General features: G+C 40.8%; 1 protein-coding gene across 11 annotated transcripts in view; it reads right to left on the reverse strand.

The window, feature by feature from the left end:
* Positions 1–20,913, reverse strand: part of STAU2 (staufen double-stranded RNA binding protein 2) — a 294,210-nt gene that overhangs the window by 162,212 nt on the left and 111,085 nt on the right. For all 11 annotated transcript variants that reach the window (XM_058668740.1, XM_058668739.1, XM_058668734.1 and 8 more), the window contains 2 exons: positions 19,159–19,296; positions 7,234–7,365 (listed from right to left, as the gene is read on the reverse strand). In XM_058668740.1, coding sequence (XP_058524723.1) covers positions 7,234–7,365; positions 19,159–19,296 — 270 coding nt within the window. The remainder of the gene's footprint in view (positions 1–7,233; positions 7,366–19,158; positions 19,297–20,913) is intronic.

Genomic DNA, 20,913 nt, shown 5'->3' on the forward strand with positions numbered 1-20,913 from the left:
GGTCACCCCAGGCAAGGTTTCTTGGGGTACTCCCCCACTAGACTACTGAACTCAGACCTTGGACACAGGCAAAAATGACAGGATATGTGGTTCGACCTCGGATTGCAGGTATCAGGACTAGACATCCTCAGTTGCTAATGCCTGTGCAGCGGACAGCATGTCCAGATGCACACGGGGGACATGATGGCCAGCTTACCTAGGTCTGTAGGACATGTCAACTACCTCACCAGAGAAAGTAAAAACCAAAATAGTTGTACAGTTCTCCCAGTCAGGCTTTGCAGCATGTTCCTGGGTCTGTAGGTGCATTAAGGTGGACTCTGTCAACCAAGAGACCTTGGAAAGACTTTCTCAACTCTGGAGCAACAAAACCAACATCTCAGAACTATCAAAACCATTCAAGTAACCATTCAACTAACACCCTCAAAACACTCTTCCCCACATCGTGGTCTCTAAGACATCAAAGGACTATCTCCCATATTCAGGTGCTGAAATAGTTTGATAGCAAGAAACCATCCCATCCTTTCCCTTCCCCATCTCTGTGGAGATAAAAATTAAAAAAAAAAGACCGGGGCATGTATCCTAGCCATCTTCTTCCATACCTCAACCCTCCCAACCCTAATCAGAGGTCCACATGGGTATGAAGCCCTCTCAAGCATGTAAACAATATTAAAAATAAAAGAAAGAAATGGCCTATCTGGCAAGATGGGAACACCTCTTCCACTTGAAAGGAGGGAAAGGGGACAAATGTTTGCAAATGCAGGTATTATGTTAGTGGGAAAACCTGGGAGAAACTTCCATTCCTATGTCCTCTAGGAAGTACAAGATAATATAATAGAACAAAAATAAAGCGGATTAAAGATGATTGTTAAGTTTCTCAGAACAGTAAGAATAAGTCACTCTAGGGAGGGCAAGTGTAGGCTGATTAGAAACAGGCAGATTCTCAGCATTTGAAGGCTCATTTACAGTCGGTAGTATTTACGATTTCATTCCTCTTAATTTTTCTCCTGCAACTAGCATCCCGAGTCATTTCAATGTTAAATCATAATCCCTGCATCTAGTTTCAAACCTTCAGCTAAACCTCAAGACCGCTACTCTTTCACTCCATTGCTCCAGAAGACTGTTCTTATAAGGCTTCTGTTCAAACATGTTGGCGTGAACACCAGCACTGGTCTCTTCTCTCTCCCAAAACATCTCTAAATTGACAACCCAAGAATCTAAAAACATCCACACACAGAATACAAACAAAGGCAACAGCAGAGGAGATGACTAGCCAAGGTGTGAAGCCTGGAAAGCAGCCGCACAAGCTGCAGTAGCTTAGAGAACATGCACAACAGAAACATAACCTGTAGAGGCAGACGCCAACAAAGTGCTAACCAAAAAAGTACGGTGATTGCATCTTAGGATACCACAAAGCCTCAGGAATGAGAATCACACTGGTGCATCTAAAAAGGAATCCTCAAAGGGGTTGGAAACATTAAGACTGGAAGGCTTTTCACAGTGCTGTGAAATCCCCAAGTCACATCTTTGACCTTGAGCACCCAGAGATCTACCTCCCAGATAGGGTTTTCCTCATAGAAGAGGCTAAATCAGGTAAACAACTGAAAGTGGATCCACAGGCCACACAGCATGTAAGAAGATGGAGTTCAAGGTTACAGACTGGAAGAGAAGATCCCAGGGAAGGACAGCAGGCAGGTTTATGACCCACAGGCACAATGAGGACAATGTAGTGAAAACAGCAAATCAATGCAAACTTGAAGTCTTCATACAAAAATAAGAAAAAATAAAAGAAATATCATATTCATTAACAAAGAATAGGAGGCTATAAAAAGGAACAGACTAAGAATAAAAAGATTAACAGGTGAAACAAAACTTGCACAGAGTGACAGGAAGATAAAGATGAAGAAATGTCTTAGAAAACAGAATAAATAGTGGGAGGGACAACGTGAGATTATCTATAAGACTAAAAAGTACCCCAGAGGAAAAATAAATAAAAATGGAAGGAAATAACATGTCAATAGAAGAACATAATTTCCATTGTGGTGCAGCACATTAACCTTCCACCTGCAATGCTGGCATCCCATAAGAACGCTGGTTTGAGTCCTACCTGCCCCACTTTTGATCCCGTTCCCTGCTAATGTGTCCTGGAAAAACAAAAGACGGCCCAGGTTTCGGGCTCCTACCACCATGTAGGAGACTCAGAGTCTAAATCTAGCTTAGTCCAGTACTGGCTGTTGCAGTCATTTGAGAAATTAAAGATTCACACATACTCTCTCTCTCTCTCTCTCTCCATATTTCCTTTTTACTCTGCAACTCTGCCTTTCAAATAAACAAATACATTTTTAATTCCAATGTCCCAACACAATTTATAAAATAATATACACATCAAAGCAGCTATCCATGAAATTTCTGAATTCTTATGGGAAAAAGTGTCAGAAAAGCATAAGGAAGAAAAAATGTAGAGTTTCATGTTCATGATGAAGGATCACAAGACACTGGAGTTCCAACAACAAAACTGAGAACTCCAACAACACTTGCTGGTGTGGACGTGGAAAGGAAGGCATCTCCCTGCACTGTTGGTGGGAGTGTAGGCTACTACAACCGCTAGGGAAGTCAGCATGGAGGGTGCTAAGACAACTGAAAATTGATCTGCTGTGTGACCCAGCTATCCCACTTCTGAGAATATACCCAAAGGAAATGAAATCTGCATGTGAGAATGTGACCTGTAATCTTATATTTACAGCAGCACAACCTACAATTAGCGAAGACATGGAAACAACCCAGATAAAGAAACTGTGGTATATCTATTCTATGAAATACTACTTAGCCATTAAAAGAATGAAACTTGGGCCCAGCGACATGGCCGGGCAGGTAAAGTCCTCGCCTTGAAAGCCCCGGGATCCCATATGGGCACTGGTTCTAACCCCAGCAGCTCCACTTCCCATCCAGCTCCCTGCTTGTGGCCTGGGAAAGCAGTCGAGGACGGGCCAAAGCTTTGGGATCCTGCACCCGTGTGGGAGACCTGAAGGAGGTTCCTGGCTCCTGGCTTCAGATTGGCACAGCACCCACCGTTGCAGCCGCTTGGGGAGTGAATCATCGGATGGAAGATCTTTCTCTCTGTCTCTCCTCCTCCCTTTATATCTGACTTTGTAATAAAAATAAATAAATTTTGAAAAAAATAAAAAAATAAAAGAATGAAATTTTACCATTTGCACCAAAATGGTCCGACTAGAGACCAATATACACAATAAAATAAGCCAGTCCCCAAAGGGCAAATATCATATGTACTCTCTAATATGAGGCAAGCTTATGTAAAATACAAGATCAACAGATATACAGGCAAACATGCATGCACATTATTCATCTATAGGAACTACTAATAGACTGCCATACTGAGAAGTGGAAATATACTGCACTATACATCTCTAACCCCAAAGAAAAGATAGACTCCCAGTGAAACTGTTAAATATGTTTTGACAATAGGATACTGGACGTTCTACCGCTGTCTGTATCTACAATGTCAGGAAACACTTAAATAGCAGAAATCTCTGTGTCTATGAAAATGTATCATAAAACATTAAAAAGTTTTTTTTAAAAAAAGATAAAAACAATATAAAAGAACAGGCTAAAGATAAATGTAATGAAGTGCATGATTCCCAAAAGCATATGCCAAGCAATCAGAAATCACAAAAGAAAGGTTACACAACGTGTTAATTTGTATGATACTCTGGAAAAGGCAAACACACAGGACAGAAATCAGATCAATCAATATTTCCCAAGATGAGGAGGGTGGCGATCACAGGCTCACTAAAACTGTGGTGGTAGCTAATGACTAAATCCTCAAAATTCACTGTACCGCATGCTCACTAAATCTGAATATTCTTTTTACAAATGGAATGTATATTAACATAGAGGCACAGATTATCTCTGTGAGCTCAATGCTGTACAAATACAATAGTGAGAGATGCCTTTGACAAAGGACATTATGAAACTGAAGCCAGTAGGGAAAGATGAGTCTCAGTTTTTTTCACAATTACACTCTGTCTCATGTTCAAGTTTTTTAAAATTATGCATGTCTTATCTATTTTTTAAAATGCGAAATAAATCTCCATTCCTGCTTCGTGCTAAAGCACATGTGTGAGGCAGCAGTGATAGCTTAAGTAGCTGAATTCCTTCCATCCACATGGGAGACCTCAACTGAGCTCCACTACTCTGGTTTCAGCTGGGCCCAACCTTGACTGGTGCAAGCATTTAGTAACTGAGTCAGCAGATGGGAGGTCTCAGTGTCTCTCTCTCTCCCTTTCTGTGTGTGTGTATACGTGTGCAACTCTGACTTTCAAATATATAAAAAGAAAAAAGCTTACAAAATTTTATTTCTTCATTTGAAAGGCAAAGTTACAGAGAAAGAGAGGGAGAGAGAGAGAGAGATACTCCACCTACTACCTAATTTCCCAAATGGCTGCATCAGCTGGAGGCGGGCTGATCCAAAGCCAGGAGTCAGGAGCTTCTTCCAGATCTATCAGTCTCATGTGGCTGCAGGGACCCAAGGATGTGGGCCATCTTCCTCTGCTTCCCCAGGCACGTTACAGGCAGCTGGATCAGAAGTGGAACAAGTGGGAATCAAACCAGCACCCACATGGGATGCTGATGTTGCAGGTGCCAGTTACACCTGCTATGCCATAGCACTGGCACCAAAGGGGAAAAATTAAGAAGGTTTTAATAAAACACTTTTGGCCAAATTCAAAGATCTTTTTTGTTGTTGTTGTTGTTTGTAACTAAACTAAACTTTATCTATCTAAAAGACAGAGAGACACATTAGCAACAGTCAGGACTGGAGCAGGTCAAAGCAGCAGCCCCTAACACGGATGGCAGAGACTCCAGCACTGTAACCATTCCTGCTGTCTCCCAAGATGGCCAATGGCAGGAAGCTAGAATCAAGAAAGGAATTGGAACATGAACGCGGGCATTCTGATCTGAGATGAAGGCATCCCATGCAGCATCTTAACTGGTAAGCACATAGGCTCACAGCACGAACACCCTAACCTATAAACATCTTAGTAACAAGTAAGCATATCAGTCCTTCTCTTATCTGATTTCTGTTCAGTGTCTAACTGCCACCTAGTACATAATCATTTTTAAACTCTTCTTTTCTACCATTTACTGCTTTAATTTAAATCCTCAGGATGTCTTACCTAACAACTCTTCTGGCCTCCTAACTGGCCTCTCTGCCTTAAGTCTCAACCTGTTCAAGTTCATTTTCCACATTACTTACAGAACAGACTTTTGGCGAATGCAAACAAGTTCAATTAAGCCTCATGTGCAAGTCTTAAATGAGTGATTTCTTGAGTTATTTACATAAAAACCATGTAAGCTTCTCCTGACTTTCCAGATCCATCCTTTGCTCTCCAGGTTTAGGCTAGCATAATTTTTGTTTTATGATTAAAAACTCTGACGATTCTTGTTTTACGATTAAAAACTTGTCACTCCTAATATCTGATGGTCAGTTCCGTGAATGAAAAGACCAAGTTTCAGTGGTGGGTTGGATGGCTGACTGTACCCTGCCACCTTGGCTGGAGTACCCTGGTATTTGCTCCAACAATGTGGGTGCTTCTGTTAAGATGCTCGGGATGAGATTTACAATTCAACTTGTGGATTCTGAGTAAAGCAGATTGCCCCTCCCAGTATGGGTGCAACTCATGCAGTCAGTCCAAGACCTGACAGAACAGAATGCCGGTTCCCCTGGGCAAAAGCAGTTTCCCAGAAGACCTAGAAGGCTAGAACTGCAGCTCTCTCTTCAGTCCCCAGCCTCCGCCATCAGACTCTGGGCTTCCAGCTTCCATGATCACATGGACCGATTCCTTCAAACAAATCTGTATGTGCGTACACAGGCACAGGGACACAGAAACCCAACATGCTGTTGACTCTGTTCCTCAGGAGAACCTCTCCGAAATGGTGGTATGCAGAAAATGTTTCTCAAATTAATGAAATCGACTAACAAAATTAATGGGGTTTTTGTTCTGCTCTTTTTGTTTTGCTTTCACCCAATTTACAAACAAATGTCTGTTAGGGGATTTATTTTAACATATTTTTTATAAATCACTCACCAGTTTTAAGTCAATATAAATGTGTTAAGTTAAAACAACATATACACTATCAATTTTAGAACTAGAAACTTGAACATATGTTAGGTTTCATGTTACAAATTCTGTTAAAAGGAGAAAAAAAGCACTTACTAGTCCAGCTATAAAACCAGTTAAAGATTCTAACAAAACCACACAAATGATTTCTTAAGCCTTCAAAAGAACCATAGCTGCCTTTAAAAAAAAACAGCATGTCTCAACACTATTTATATGATAATTTTGTTACTCTAAATTTTAGAAACATGTTCCCATAGAAACAAAAACATTTGACACAAAATCCTTATGTAAGAAAATGGCATGGTCAAAACATATTACTCTTAATCCTATTGTTTGTGAATTTCCATATGAAGAAAATATCACCTAGGAATAGCTTCTACATGCAAAAATAACAAAATGATAATACAAAACTACGTCAGAGCCTTCCTGACTTTGGGGTTCCCCACTCTAGCAGAGGGAGGTGTTTATGATGTCATTACTGCTGCAGAAGAAGTGGGGATGGGGAAGGGGAGGAACATGAGCACAGGCTTTGACAGACAATAAACACCCACAGAGTTTACCTTTAGATTTTAAGTAAATACCAAAACCACTTATAGAGTGTCTGTGTAATATAGCTCCTGCCCTAAAGGGATATGTCAGAATTTTTATTTCCAGTGTTTTCAGCTGTATCCCTGTCGTCCCCCCCAAAATAAATAAAATAAAAGCTAGCAACTTCTTTTCTCAAAAGGCAGAAATTACAGCTACATCTTGTCATAAAATGAAATTTAATTTTAAAAAAAGCTATATCTATGGGAAAAAAACTGAGTGGTATAAACAGTAAGTTAAAATATTAAATCAGTAATATACAGAATATGTACAACATGTGATTTTTAGTATTTATTAATTATACAAGTATAGCTGTTCATTAATTAGCCATTAAAACTTCATTTTACCCCTCCAGTAACAGTTATTTTCTGCTTGCAGGAATTATTTTTAAAGATACAGAATATTACACCACCAAAGTTAAAACTGATATCTATTTCATCAGCACTTGTAATCAGATTTTGTCAATCACGTTGATATTCTGAGAAAGAACACATACTGTAAACTTAACTCTCACCTTGTCAAGCTGATCTTGAAGACTAGTGGATGCTTTATAACCAAGTTGCAATAACATTGCTTCTGCAGCATTCTTTTTGGCTATCTTCTTATTAGGTCCTGTACCTGTAGCAACTTCACTGCCCACCTTGACCTGAAAGATTAAAGGGTTCAATTAAGTGATAGTTAGGTAAAAAGGAACTCCTTATATCACAAAACAACATACTCGGGCTTGGCAGCGTGGCCTAGTGGCTAAGGTCCTCGCCTTGATCCCATATGGACGCTAGTTCTAATCCCGGCAGCTCCACTTCCTCTCTATCTCTCCTCCTCTCAGTATATCTGACTTTGTAATAAAAATAAAATAAATTTAAAAAAAAAATACTCTATTCCCTGGCTTTAAAAATGTAAAAATCAGACCAAAAAACACAGGAAAAGGCCCCAACTTTGTAATACGAAATACGTAAGTGAAAACATACATTGGAAAATGGTTTCAATACGTCAATGAGGGGTTATCTTGGAACAGCAGAATCGCAGAGGATTTTATATCCTTACACATGTATATGTTATTTGATTTTTTGAAACCTTAAATTCATATAACAGAAAACTAAAATTAATGAATTAATATTACAACTATATTCTGTATCCTTTAACTACAACACTAAAACATCTTCAATTCACATTCATGCCATTCATAATGATGTTCAGATTGTATCCCAAGTTTGCAAAGATTTATAAAGTAGTTTCTGAAGAGAATTCAAACACGTGGATCAGCACAATATTGCCATTAGCAGCAAATGACCAAGTCAGAATGGGATATGCAACTCAACCCTAGTCATTCCCAACTGTGCAAATTATTCAACATCTCTAATTTGATTTTTCGTCAGTATAACAAGAACAGTGTTGTTTTGAAAATTAAGATGATGCATGTAAACCAATGTTTAATCAGCAATTGCTTAATAAACAGTAACTTCATCCACAGAACTATTAGTTATCTTTTGTAATTTACGTGTGTTTCAATTAATATATAGCAGCCATCTTACACTAACATCTAGTTTCTGAATTACAGAATGCTGTTTTAGAGATGCATGTTCTGAGAAATAATAAGAATATAAGAAGCTAATTAAAAAGCAAGAAAAAACAGAATGACACGGAGTAACAGAAAATGCACAACTTTAGTAGAATTAATTTTTACACGCTGGCTTCAGTAAGTGACTGAAGAAGCAGACAGTGAGTCACACCTCTAGAAATTCAACATTATAAATCAAATTAATTTTGTGGGAGGAAAAAGAAGTCTCAACGGAAATCAGAAACTATTTTAAGTTAAAAATAATGAAAATTTAAAAGGACCCAGCTGAAGGAGCGTGTAAGAAGTCACAGCAACTTATAGAGGTTATAGTCTAACACTGATCTCAGGAACTTACAAATCTAACTGCAAAATAAACTTAGAGAAAGTAAAGACAGAGCAGACGGAGCCAATGTTGTAGCTCAACAGGCTAGTCCTCCAACTTCAAGAGCCAGCACCCTATATGGGTGCCAATTCATGTCTGCTCCACTTCCCACTCAGCTTCCTGCTTATGGCCTGGAAGGTAGCAGAGAACAACCCAAAGCCTTAGCAAGAGACCAAGGAAGAAGCTCCTGGCTACTGACTTCTGATCAGCTCAGCTGTGGCCATTATGGCCACATGGGGAGTGAACCAGCGGATAGAAGATCTTTTTCTCTTTGTTTCTCCTTCTCTTTGTAAATCTATCTTACAAATAAAAAAAAAAATCAATCTTTAAAAACAAAGAGAGAGATAAGAATAGAAAGTAAGGAACGAAAATCAACCACAGAATTCAACCAACAGCTCATTACAGGAAAAGACAAATAAAATTACAAATCAAAGGTTAAGATCGATCAAGAAATAAATAAGAACAGAAAAGGGATCATGAGAATTCTGCAACTATAAATGAATGAGATTGAGAAAAACTTTTAGTCAGTTTTTAAGTGTGTAGATAAATGGAACATTTCTAACAATACAAATTCCCTAAATCACCACAGGATAAGCCTATAATTGAACAAAACTGTAACAGATAGAGAAATTAAAATATAAGTAAAAAAAAAATTCTACAAAAAAAAATCTGAGTTTTTCCAGCAAGTTCTACCTAATATTTAAGGAAGAATTATGACAATCTTTTTTTTAAAGATTTATATTATTTTTATTACCAAGTCAGATATACAGAGATGAGGAGAGACAGAGAGCAAGAGCTTCCGTCCGATGATTCACTCCCCAAGTGAGCCGCAACGGCCAGTGCTGCGCTGATCCGAAGCCGGGAACCAGGAACCTCCTCCAGGTCTCCCATGCGGGTGCAGGATCCCAAAGCTTTGGGCCGTCCTCAACTGCTTTCCCAGGCCACAAGCAGGGAGCTGGATGGGAAGCAGGGCTGCCAGGATTAGAACCGGCGCCCATATGGGATCCCGGGGCGTTCAGGGCGATGACTTTAGCTGCTAGGCCACGCCGCCGGGCCAGGCAATCTTTTTTTTATTAAAGATTTGTTTATTTTTCTTGGAGAGGCAGATACACAAAGAGGAGGAGAGGCAGAAAGAAAGATCTTCCATCCAATGGTTCACTCCCCAAGTGACCACAACGGCTGGATCTGTGCCAATTTGAAGCCAGGAGCCAGGAGCTTCTTCCAGGTCTTCCACGCAGGGTCCCAAGGCTTTGGGTTGTCCTCGACTGCACTCCCAGGCCACAGGCAGGGAGCTGGATGGGAAGCAGGGTCACCAGGATTAGAACCAGCGCCCATATAGGATTCCGGCATGTTCAAGGTGAGGACTTTAACTGCTAAGCTATCACACTGGGCCCGAATTATGATAATCTTACAATGCTCATCCAAAAACATAAATACAAGGTCTATTCCCAAGTTTTATTATAAGACATCATTTTGTCTTTGAAACTCGGCAAGAACAGTACAGATAGGAAAACCGCATACCAATTTTGTTCATGAACATAGATGCTAAAATGTTAAATAATAAATAAGGAAATAGACAACAGGAGAAAAATCAGCAAAAAGTACAATTTATTTCAGAAATGCAAAGTTGGTTTAACAGGTGAAACTGAAACAATCAGTACATGGAATTTGCTACGTTTTTGTCTGAGGAGACAAATCATCTAGTTATCCTAATAAATGGAGCATGTGATAAAATTTAATATTTATTTGCACATTGAAAATCACTAAGAAGCTAGAATAAGCAGGAACTTTCCACAGTAGTATAAAAATGTCAGCAGGCATTAGACTTAACACCGAAACTCTTACATTAGAAATAAGATAAGAGAAACTGGCCTGGTGGCTTAGCCAGCTAATCCTCTAGCTGCAACACCAACATCCTATATGGGTGCTGTTTGTGTCCTGCTGCTCCAGTTCCCATTCTAATCCCTGCTTGTGGCCAGGGAAAGCAGCAGAGGATGGCCAATGGGCCCCTGCACCCATGTGGGACACCCAGAAGAAGCTCCTGGTACCTGGCTTCAGATCAGTTCAGCTCCGGTCGTTATGACCATTTTGAGAGTAAACCAGCGGATGGAAGATCTCTGCCTCTCTTTCTCTCTGTAAATCTTTCAGGTAAAAAATAAATCAACCTTAAAATAAAAAGAAACAAGACAGGATTTCCCTCTATTAGCCTTAGTATTTAACATTTCACAATGTAACCTGGACAGAGCAAGAAGATCAGAAAACCTATAAGAATTAAACGGGCTAAAACCGTGTGACTATTTAAAGATTGGATAAATATATGAAGTCCATTTCATACATATATATGTGAAATCCAAGACATCTACAAATTATCGAAATTTATGAAAGATTATAGAAGATTATATATGAAAGTAAGGAAATGAGGAAAGGCTCAAGGGCTCACATCCAGAATATACAGTGCACTCACTCCTCTAAACTGGCTTTTCAGAAAGTCAAAAAATGAACGAAAGAGCTGAGACAGCAATTCATATCAGAAATCTTAGTTCATTTTACCAGATGTGCCTAAAAAACAAGATTAAAAAGCTTCAAAAGCTTCATTTCTCAATGATAGTAACAATGTGTTACAGAAATCAGTGAACACATGGTATAATAAAATGTAGCATTATTTCCATCATTATCATTCAGCTTTAGTTAAACAACCACTTCTTAGGAATTGGGGATATACAAGCCAATGGTTAAAAACATTCTGATGAGCGTTAAAAAAAAAGCAAAGAATATGAGATTACAATCTTAACAGAATCTTAACAGAATATTAGTCAAGATAAAATGAATAACACATTCTTAAAGCATATGGAATTCTGAAAGGGTGTTCTATGTAACTGTCACAAATTGCACACTTGAGATCTTTGAAATGCACTGGAAATACTTCATATCGCTTTTCTCCTGAAATCAGAAATTACCATGTTGCGACAACATAGAAGTAACCCATCGGCCTCAACCTGAAAGGCATATCCTTGGAGCCACATGAACACTATCTACCATTCCAGCACCTGTTTCCAACAGGACAGACTACCAACGCAGGACTCAAATGCCAGACTAGAGTCACCCCCTACTATCTGCTTTTTTTTTCCAGCACTTGGTTTCTTCCCCAATGTAATAGTCCCTGTGCTATTGCTGAAATGCTTGGTATTGAAATAATTAGGTCAGCTATATCAGAAGCTTCCTCTACTAATCTGATAATTAAGATTTGCCAAATTAAACAGAACTAAAAGGTCACTGCCGCAATAAATAACTACAAAAAATTTCATCTGTTTGACATGCTATACAAACTTCACTCAATAACACTCAATTTTTCTGCTTCGTCTGGACTATCATTCATGTACTCAGGATATACCCTTTGACTCCAGGCTCCTATTCCTGGGCTTGGCAGCAGTAATCATTGTCTCTGCATTGGCCTTGTATGTGTATATGCCAGATCTCCATCTGACCTATTTTGATATAGTCAAGATTTACTTCTAGAATAGGTGCTTCCCAGAATAAGTTTCCCACTCATTTACCTCTTGCATCACACAGGATTTTTGTTGTGTTATGTTATTCCCCCTCATTTTATTTGAAAGGCAATAAGAGAAAAAGCTCTTCCACCCACTTATTCATTTCCCAGATACCTGCAACAGCCAAGGTTGGACCAGGCTGAAGTTGTTCCAGCTCTCCAACGTGGACAGCAAAAACTCAAGTGTTGGAGCTGCAACCTTCCCAGAACAGGAAACTATACTGGGAGTGGAGGAGCTTGGACTGGAACTGGCATCTTCACTGCTGTGTCAAATACTTCCACGTCACACAAATTTTTATAAGTGCATAGTTCAAAAGTTTGTATGCAGTTACTCCAGAGTAATTTTTTTTCATTTTATTTTTGATGATGTTTACATAGCTGAGAATGATGCATGCCCATGTGGACCACCCATAAAGGTGGAAAGGATCGAGGATTAGGGGAAAGCAGGTAAGATCACTGTTTCCAGTTTTCTTTTTCTTCTACCTGTATCTGGGAGAAAGGAGGAGAGAAGGGAAAGCCACACCTAGCATCCTAACTTCAGCAATACCCAGGGATTGGGAACAGCCACCCAATGTCATCACAGGGTCCCCAATGTGGAGCATGCTCTGAGGGCTCTGCTCAAGTGGTTTCCATAGTTCTGAAACACTGTTGCTTTTGAAGTTCTGAAATTTTGTTGTTCCAAAGTCCACTGTCTAACATAGTCTAACAGAATATCCATTTGCCCATATACTTGCTGACAATGCTTGGCTTTTTTTTCTTCAATTTCTTATGCCCTCCACCTTCTGCTATGTACTAGATGTCCTCTGCATGTCCCAACGGACTGCAATATCCTCCATGTGCATCAAGCATATCGTCCACTGCATCTTCTTCAGCAACTGAGAAGGCCCAGTTCTGGCACATGCACTCCATGGTCAGACCAGAGATTCTGAAATTATTCCCATGGTTGGAGTTCTGACTAAGGAGGTTCAGTTAGGAGAGTTCCCAAAGAAACATCACCAGAGGTGACAACAGACCTGACTCCTGTGTGTGCTAGCCAGTACAGGGCCCGGCACAGTTCATCACACACATTAGCCTATACACACACACACTGGTGATTGCAGTCGCCTGGTCAGTTGTGTCCTCAGCCCCATCTCATGCAAGCCACTGGATGTTGTGGCCCAGTCCAACCCTGCCCACCATTCACTCGTCCCTCATGTATACTAGTGGGAACTGCAGCTCAGTAAAAGCAACCCTTAGTAACTTTCACCAGGTCTGCTTCCAGCCCTAGTTCCTACGCATCACAGTATATGTAGCAGACCGGTTCAGTCTGTCCTGCATGCCACTGGGATTTTACACATACCAAAGGGTGCTACAGCCTAGCTCAACCTGACCGACCCCACTATCCAGCTCACACTTACACTGACAGGTGGTACGGCCTATGCACCTGTGCCTAGCCCCAGCCCTGGTTCTCATGCTCACTGGTGGGAACTGCAACCCAACAGAACAATGCCAACAGTTTCTCTACTAGGCCCACTCCCAGTCTCAGATCTTATACTTTCTGGTTCCACAATCTATCTTGACAGGATTTGCTTCAGTCCAAGCCTTTGCCAGCTGATACTGTAGCAAAACCCAACCAGCCTGCACTTACTCTGGCTCACACATGCACCAGAGGATACAGTAAGCCCACCTTGGCTTTCCCCCTAACCCAGCTTACATACAGGTCAATGGGTGTTGCAGCTCTGTCCAACCTCGTCTGCCCCTAGTCCCAACTCTCACACTCACTGGTGGCAGCAGTGGCCCAGCAGAGGAGTCCTTGCTGCCTGCCACCTACCAGGCTTGCCACCCCCTTCCCTCCCAACCAAGAGTCTTACATGTGCTGGTGGGTGCTATAGCCCAGTCTGGCATGGCCTACTTTGTTTCACCTCGGCATTCACCAGCGAGTGTTGTAGCCTGGCCTTTCCCAGCCTGCACCCAATTCAGACTCACGCCGGTGGGTGTGGCAGCCTAGCCCAGCCTGGACAACCCCAGTCTCAGACTTAACGTGAACTAGCTGGTGTTGCAGCCCAACCTAGCCTGACTAGTTTTTCATATCTGTGAGTATGTATTATAAACTGGCCCAGCCTGGTCAGACTCCAGAACTGACCCACACTTATGCAGACAGGCCCTGTAATCTGGCCTGGTCTGGGCTGCTCCAGCCTTGATTCTTGCACTTACCTATAGGGACTGCATTCTGACAAGAAGAATTCTCCAAGTGCCTCTATCAGGTCATCTTCCAGTGGCAGATCTTCTGCATACTGGTGGATCCTAGTTTCAGCCTAACTTGGACCACCTCCTGTCCTAGCAGTAGCCTTACCCAACTGGCCAACACCCATTCTGACTCTTACTATTGGGTGCTACATCCCAGGCACATCTGTTCTACCCCCCAGACCAAGCTCTTGCGAGGTTTAGTGAGTGTCAAGACCTAGCCCAGCCCATCCTACACCCACCCTGGCTCTCACGAGCACCAGCAGGTGCTGGCGCCTAGCCCAATTTGGTACACCCAGTCCACAACCATGCCAAGGTATACTGCAGTCATGTCCAGCCCAGGTTGCCACCCCCATTCCGGCTTTCACGTTCACCAGTGGGAACCACAATGCTGCTGGGTTGTCCCCTGAGTTCCCTGACCAGACCTGTTCCCAGCCACTGATCCTGCATGCACCAGTGGTTACTCTGATCTAGCCTAGCACAGCACAACACTCAACTTGGTCTTTGCCATCAGATGCTGCAGCTAGCCTGACCCCAGCCCCAATTCTCACTGCGGGGTGCTGCAGCCTATATCCCTGCCCTGCCTGCCTCAATCCCTGGCTTTCACACAAACTGGTAGGTGTGACAGCTTAACCCAGCATGGCCAACACTCCATCCTGGCTTCTGCACATGCCAGTGAGCTAAGGTTTGGTCTTGCCCTTCCTGGTGCACCTTTCCAGAGACAACCCATACACTTGCTGACAAGTAGAGGTTCCATGTCCAGCCTGACCAACATTCAGGCCTGAATCACAGGCTCACCAGTAAGAACTATGGCCCACCAGCGGAGTTCTCCAAGTTCCCTCACCAGGACCACTCCCAAACCCAGGTCACACATGTGCCAGCAGGTGGTAGGCCCTTACCCAACAAGGTCAGCCCCTCTGTCTTGGCCTTTGTGTGAGCTGGTGGATGTTGCGGCCTGGCTCACCCTACATCCTATTCTTGGGTGTGCCTACAAATGCTGCAGCCTGGACTAGCCTGGCCTGTTCCCGACCCGAGTACCCATAAGTGTTAGTGAGTTCCATGGTCATGCCTAGGTCAGCATGTTACTACCCCCAGTTCTTAAGCAAACCAGCAAATATTGCATATCCTCCACAGAATCTGCCCTGAGGCCTGGTTCTCTCATATGCTGGTTAGTGTCATGGTCTAAACTGACACTATCTACTCCCTGTTCTGACACTCACTGTTGGGTACTATGATCTAACCCTGTCAGGTAGGCCCCCAGCCCTAGCTTTTCCATGTGCCAGTAGGTGGTGGTTAGCAGTAGTTGAGACCAACTGCCCCAACTCTGGTCTCTCACATGGGCAGGTATTTCAGTCTGACCCAAAAGGTTCCTCCAAACTGTTCGGTCTCAGCCCCTTTGCTTACCTGCAAGAACAATGGCCTTTTTGGTGGAAGTTCCCCAGAAGTCATTCCTCACCTGCAACGTATACCTTTAGAGGTCCTCCCATCCAAATATCTTATATCGCTTTCTCTGAACGATTTGTAGTCCCTGCATCAGTGCATGGGTTCCTTAGCCTGGTCTTTCCAAGCCCAATCTTCCCATGAGGTGATACGTTGGCTTGGAGCTCTGCCCACCCACCAGGGAACCAAGCTCCTAGCATGGGACCCTACTCCTCCGCCAACCTAAGATTCAAAACTGTTCACAGTTATCCAAGCCTGGTCCACCAACACACCACATCAGCATGCTAACTTAGGGCTCTCTCCGCCCTCCCAGGATCAAGCACATGTGGAAATCCCCTGGCTTATTTCACTTGCCTGGCCACCAGCACCATTCCTCAGGTCTCCTGTAAGCTCACAGCCCCAGGCCCTCACAAGCCTGCCTAGGCATTCACAGCAGCAGAAGCTAGGCGTTCACACCTGATCCCAGAGTAATTTGTTAGTTTTGAAAAGACTGTACTGCTGAATGGCTTTTGCTATCTAACAAATTCAATGGTCAAAATATTACTCAAAGTACCAATTCAATATTAAATCCAAGTACTTGTAAGTAAATTCATAAGTCACCTTTCCAGAAAGCTCAAAAATTTTTATCTATTATAAATAACAACTTTTCATTAAAATATAATTTGTACTTGCAAAAAAAGCTTAATTATTTTGCTGCACAATAAACTTAATAGCATTTAGTTTCGTCTTAAACACTAAATCATTCACATGAATCAAATCCTCCCAAAACTAAGAAACACGAAGCAGATATTTAGCCAGTGGTTAAGAAGTAAGTTAGAACATCAGGTTAGGTTTAATTCCCAGCTCTGTTTCCAGCTTCCAGCCACTGCAGACCCAGGGAGGGAGCAGCAGAGGATGATAGCTGAATTGACCATTACACCTCTTTTTAAGGGGCCAGTATTAAGTTTCTGGCATTTGCCTTGAACCCTGGCTATGACCAAGCCATTGCTACCAATCGCAGCCTTCTGGAGAGTAGAACAGAAGCTCTCACTCTAAAATAGAAATCAAACAAAAAAACAAGCACCAAAAAGTTCTGAAATAGGAGTTAATGAAAGTTACTTCATTATCTTTTACAGAAATAAAAATGAAGTTTTACTAGTTTTTAAACAATCTGGCAATCTTAAACAAAGGTAGATAGGTAACACTGTGAGAAATAGTAATACAGAATGTTGATCTACAATTTAGTTATTATCTTCTGCTTTAAAAATTAAAACACTTGACTCCAATAAAATGAAAAGGTTTAAGAAATTTGTTTTGGAACTAACTTCCCATATAATGCCATCATGCATTTTCTTGTTTACCTAGTATGTCAACACAAATCACTGCATCTGTTTTATAACTTTCAAACTTTTTGATGACGGAAAATATGAGCATATTATCTCTAGATACTTTATGTCCACACTCAATTATAATAAATTATAACACTGCTTAAGTAATTTTTAAAGTCTTTACTTTGATAAAGTTGTTGCAATACTTTAATGAATCCATTGGGGTTTCCAGAAAGAAAAAAAACAATATGAATTCAGGGTGAAAACATTTAACAGCACAGCCAATGTCCCCATTTCACTAAAATGTTTGTGAATATCCACAACATGGAAGCTAGCCTAAGATACTTTCATTTTTCTCTTTCAAAGGGGGGCACTCAAAATACTCCATAGAAAAGGAGCTGTTTTAATAAAGCCCAAATTCAGTTTACATTTCTAATATAAGTATAAAAATTGAGACTTTTTAAAAATTCAAGCTTTAAAGTTCAAAGAACCCTTCCTAGAATTTTTATAAGAATCTAAAGGACCAAACGGTAACTACATTCTATTAAGTAAAAATGCTAGGACACTGTTCTGGGTCCTGATAACATCAAGACAATAACATGTTTACTTCCCATAGAGGAATTCTTCCTCTTTCATTATCTAAATTCCCAGCAATGGTTTATCTTTGATTACAACATAAATTGACATTTCCAACAAAAGCCAAATACACTAGCTCCATGTTTGGAGGTAGATAACAAACATTTATTAAAAGTCCTAGTATTTACAAACCACTATATTTAATTTCATGAAATAAAGGAATTTGGAGATTATAAATTAGAAAGAAAGGCAAAACTAGCTAAGTATGAAAATCTAATCAATACAAAACACTGCATTTATAAGCCATAGTGTCTGACACATGGGCAGCACTTACGAATATCTGTTAGTTTTATCTGGACCTTATGAAAAGGTAAGATTCTTGGGGAAGTTTGACTATGAAAGGGATATTTAAAACAGACTAGAAATTAGATGATTATAATGAATATCTAATGTAAGAAAAAACTTCACATTTTTAACAAAGGTGTATATGCTAAGTATTTAAGTTTGAAATGAAATGTAGTCAAAAATCAACTTTGAAGTACCTCAAGAGAAAAAGGAAGAGCAGGTAGAAGGAAGAGGAAGGACAGAAAAAAAAGAGCCAAATCAAGTGCAGCAAAAACCTTAGTAATTATTGTGTTTTAGTGATGGGCATATTGGGAGTCTATTATATTATGCTTTCCCTCTCTTAGAAGTATGCTTGGCATTTTCAAGATAAAATTAAAACAAAAGTTCTTTAGCTTTGTATGTGAAATTGGCAAATGAAGATGAAAAGGTAAAATCTGAGAAGGTGAGCATGTTGGACTCTGCCTCATCCTAGCCCCCACCCATCTGCCAAGGCACTTGCAATCACTCTTCTGTTTTCTTGACTGCATGAGGCAGGAGTCAGAAAGCTCAGCAATTGTGACTTCTTCATTCGCCACTGCAGTTAACTACCCAGCGTGATCTCTCTCTCTCTCTCTCTCTCTTTCTTTTTTTAATTTTCGTGATAGCCCACAACTCATGGTTCTGGCATTGATCCATCTACTACATCCATGCTTCGAATTTTTAGTTGTATTTCCATTTGACTCCAATTCTCAGTAGTTAATAGATGACAGCTGCAGCTGCAAAATGTAACACATAAAGTCAAGAGAAAGGCATTAACTGATAAACTTTGGGGTAAATAACCTGTGTGAACTCACAGACTCTCCAAAAACCCATGATGTCTTTTCGAACACGTCCTTGACATTTGAATGTTTCCACAGAGTTGATAGGAAGTGGACCTGGAGGGACTGAATATTTTCAAGACTAAACAGAATTTTACTTTCTGCTTTAGGCTCAAGTTTGTCCTCACCTTGTATCTCTATTTCAACCTGGGGTTTTCTAAATCTTTTCAACAGTTTCTTAAATTTTCAATATGTTAGAAATACCTGCATCACAAATTCTCGACGTCGAGGCATTCCCCTTTCTGACAGCAAAACATAATCTGGCTCCTTTTCCTTTTTGGCCTGTTGAATTTGCGCCAAGCGGCTAATGGGGTTCATTCCTTGGCCATACTCTGGTCCAGCCTAGAAAATAATTTAAGAAACAGTCTCAAAATATGCTCGTAAAACTTGTTCTTTATGTCCTTAAAAATAAATAAATAAACCAGCAATTTGCCACTCTCCCTCAGTACCCCAAAATTATGACTGAAGAAGGTAAGTGAGAGTGAATTATGAAAATTTAGAAAATAAAATCATAGAATATATCTGTAATTAAGACTGCTATGGGGTTAGCAGCTTAGAAGTATTAACAGGCTGGATCATTTACACTTTTCAAAAATTAAGTCTTCAGTACAGCATATTTTCTTCAAAACTTTTGTTCATCAAAAAACACCAACTAGAACATGATAAGCCAGCTATGAAACCGAGATATCTGCAACACATATACCTAAAAATATGTGTACAGTATATATATATATATATACACATATATATATGTATATATATATATATATGTATATATATATATATATATATATTCCTTTTAAAAAAGTATTAGGATAATCTAAAAGAGATGAATAGATAGTTCACCAAAAAAAAAAAAAAAGAAGAAGAAGAAGAAAGACAGAAAAAGGGGCCTGCATGATAGTCTAGTGGCTAAAGTCCTCGCCTTGCATGCACTGGGATCCCATACTGGTGCCAGTTTGTGTCCCAGCTGCTCCACTTCCCATCCAGCTCGCTGCTTGTAGCCTGGGAAAGCAGTGGAGGATGGCCCAAAGCTTTGGAACCCTGTACCCGTGTAGGAAATCTGAAAGAAGCTCCTGGCTTGGGATCAGCACAGCTCTGGTCTTTGTGGCCACTCAGGGAGTGAACCAGCAGATGAAAAATCTTTCTCTCTCCTTCTCCCTGTAAATCTGACTTTCCAATAAAAATAAATAAATAAATCTTTAAAAAAATGAAAATATGATCAACCATATTAGGATACAAGCAAGTGCCCATTAAAACCATTATGAGATATTATTCCACACCAACCAACTCAGCAAAAATTTAAGTCTAACAGCCCTAACTAGCGGCAGCACAAAATTGGAAAACAACTTGGCAATGTCTAGTAAAGACCAAAATGCTATATTTTATGCCCCTGTAGCCTATTGCTAAATACATAAACAGTCTAAAAAAGACTGGCCCAAGAGTGAGCATGTGGCCCAAGCAAAGCCATGGTTTGCAGGAACATCAGTCCTGATTGCTCCAAGATAGCTTCCTGATAATGTACCTGGGATGGCACAGAAAATGAGCCAAGTACTTGGGCTTCTACCACCATTTGGGGCCAGGATGGGGTTTCTGGTTCCCAACTTTGGCTTGGCCCTGCCCTGTATACTGCAGCTATTTGGGGAATGAATTAGTAAATAAAAAATCTCCCCCACTACTTTTCCCTTTCTACCTCCTTCCCCCTCTGTCACTTTGCCTTTCAAATACATAAATAGATTTCTTTTTTTTTTGAAAGATTTATTCATTTTTTTTTTATTACAGCCAGATATACACAGAGGAGGAGAGACAGAGAGGAAGATCTTCCGTCCAATGATTCACTCCCCAAGTGAGCCGCAACAGGCCGGTGCACGCCGATCCGAAGCCGGGAACCTGGAACCTCTTCCAGGTCTCCCACACGGGTGCAGTGTCCCAATGCATTGGGCCATCCTCAACTGCTTT

The sequence above is a fragment of the Ochotona princeps genome, chromosome 9, assembly GCF_030435755.1.
Source record: "Ochotona princeps isolate mOchPri1 chromosome 9, mOchPri1.hap1, whole genome shotgun sequence".
Lineage (NCBI taxonomy): Eukaryota > Metazoa > Chordata > Mammalia > Lagomorpha > Ochotonidae > Ochotona > Ochotona princeps.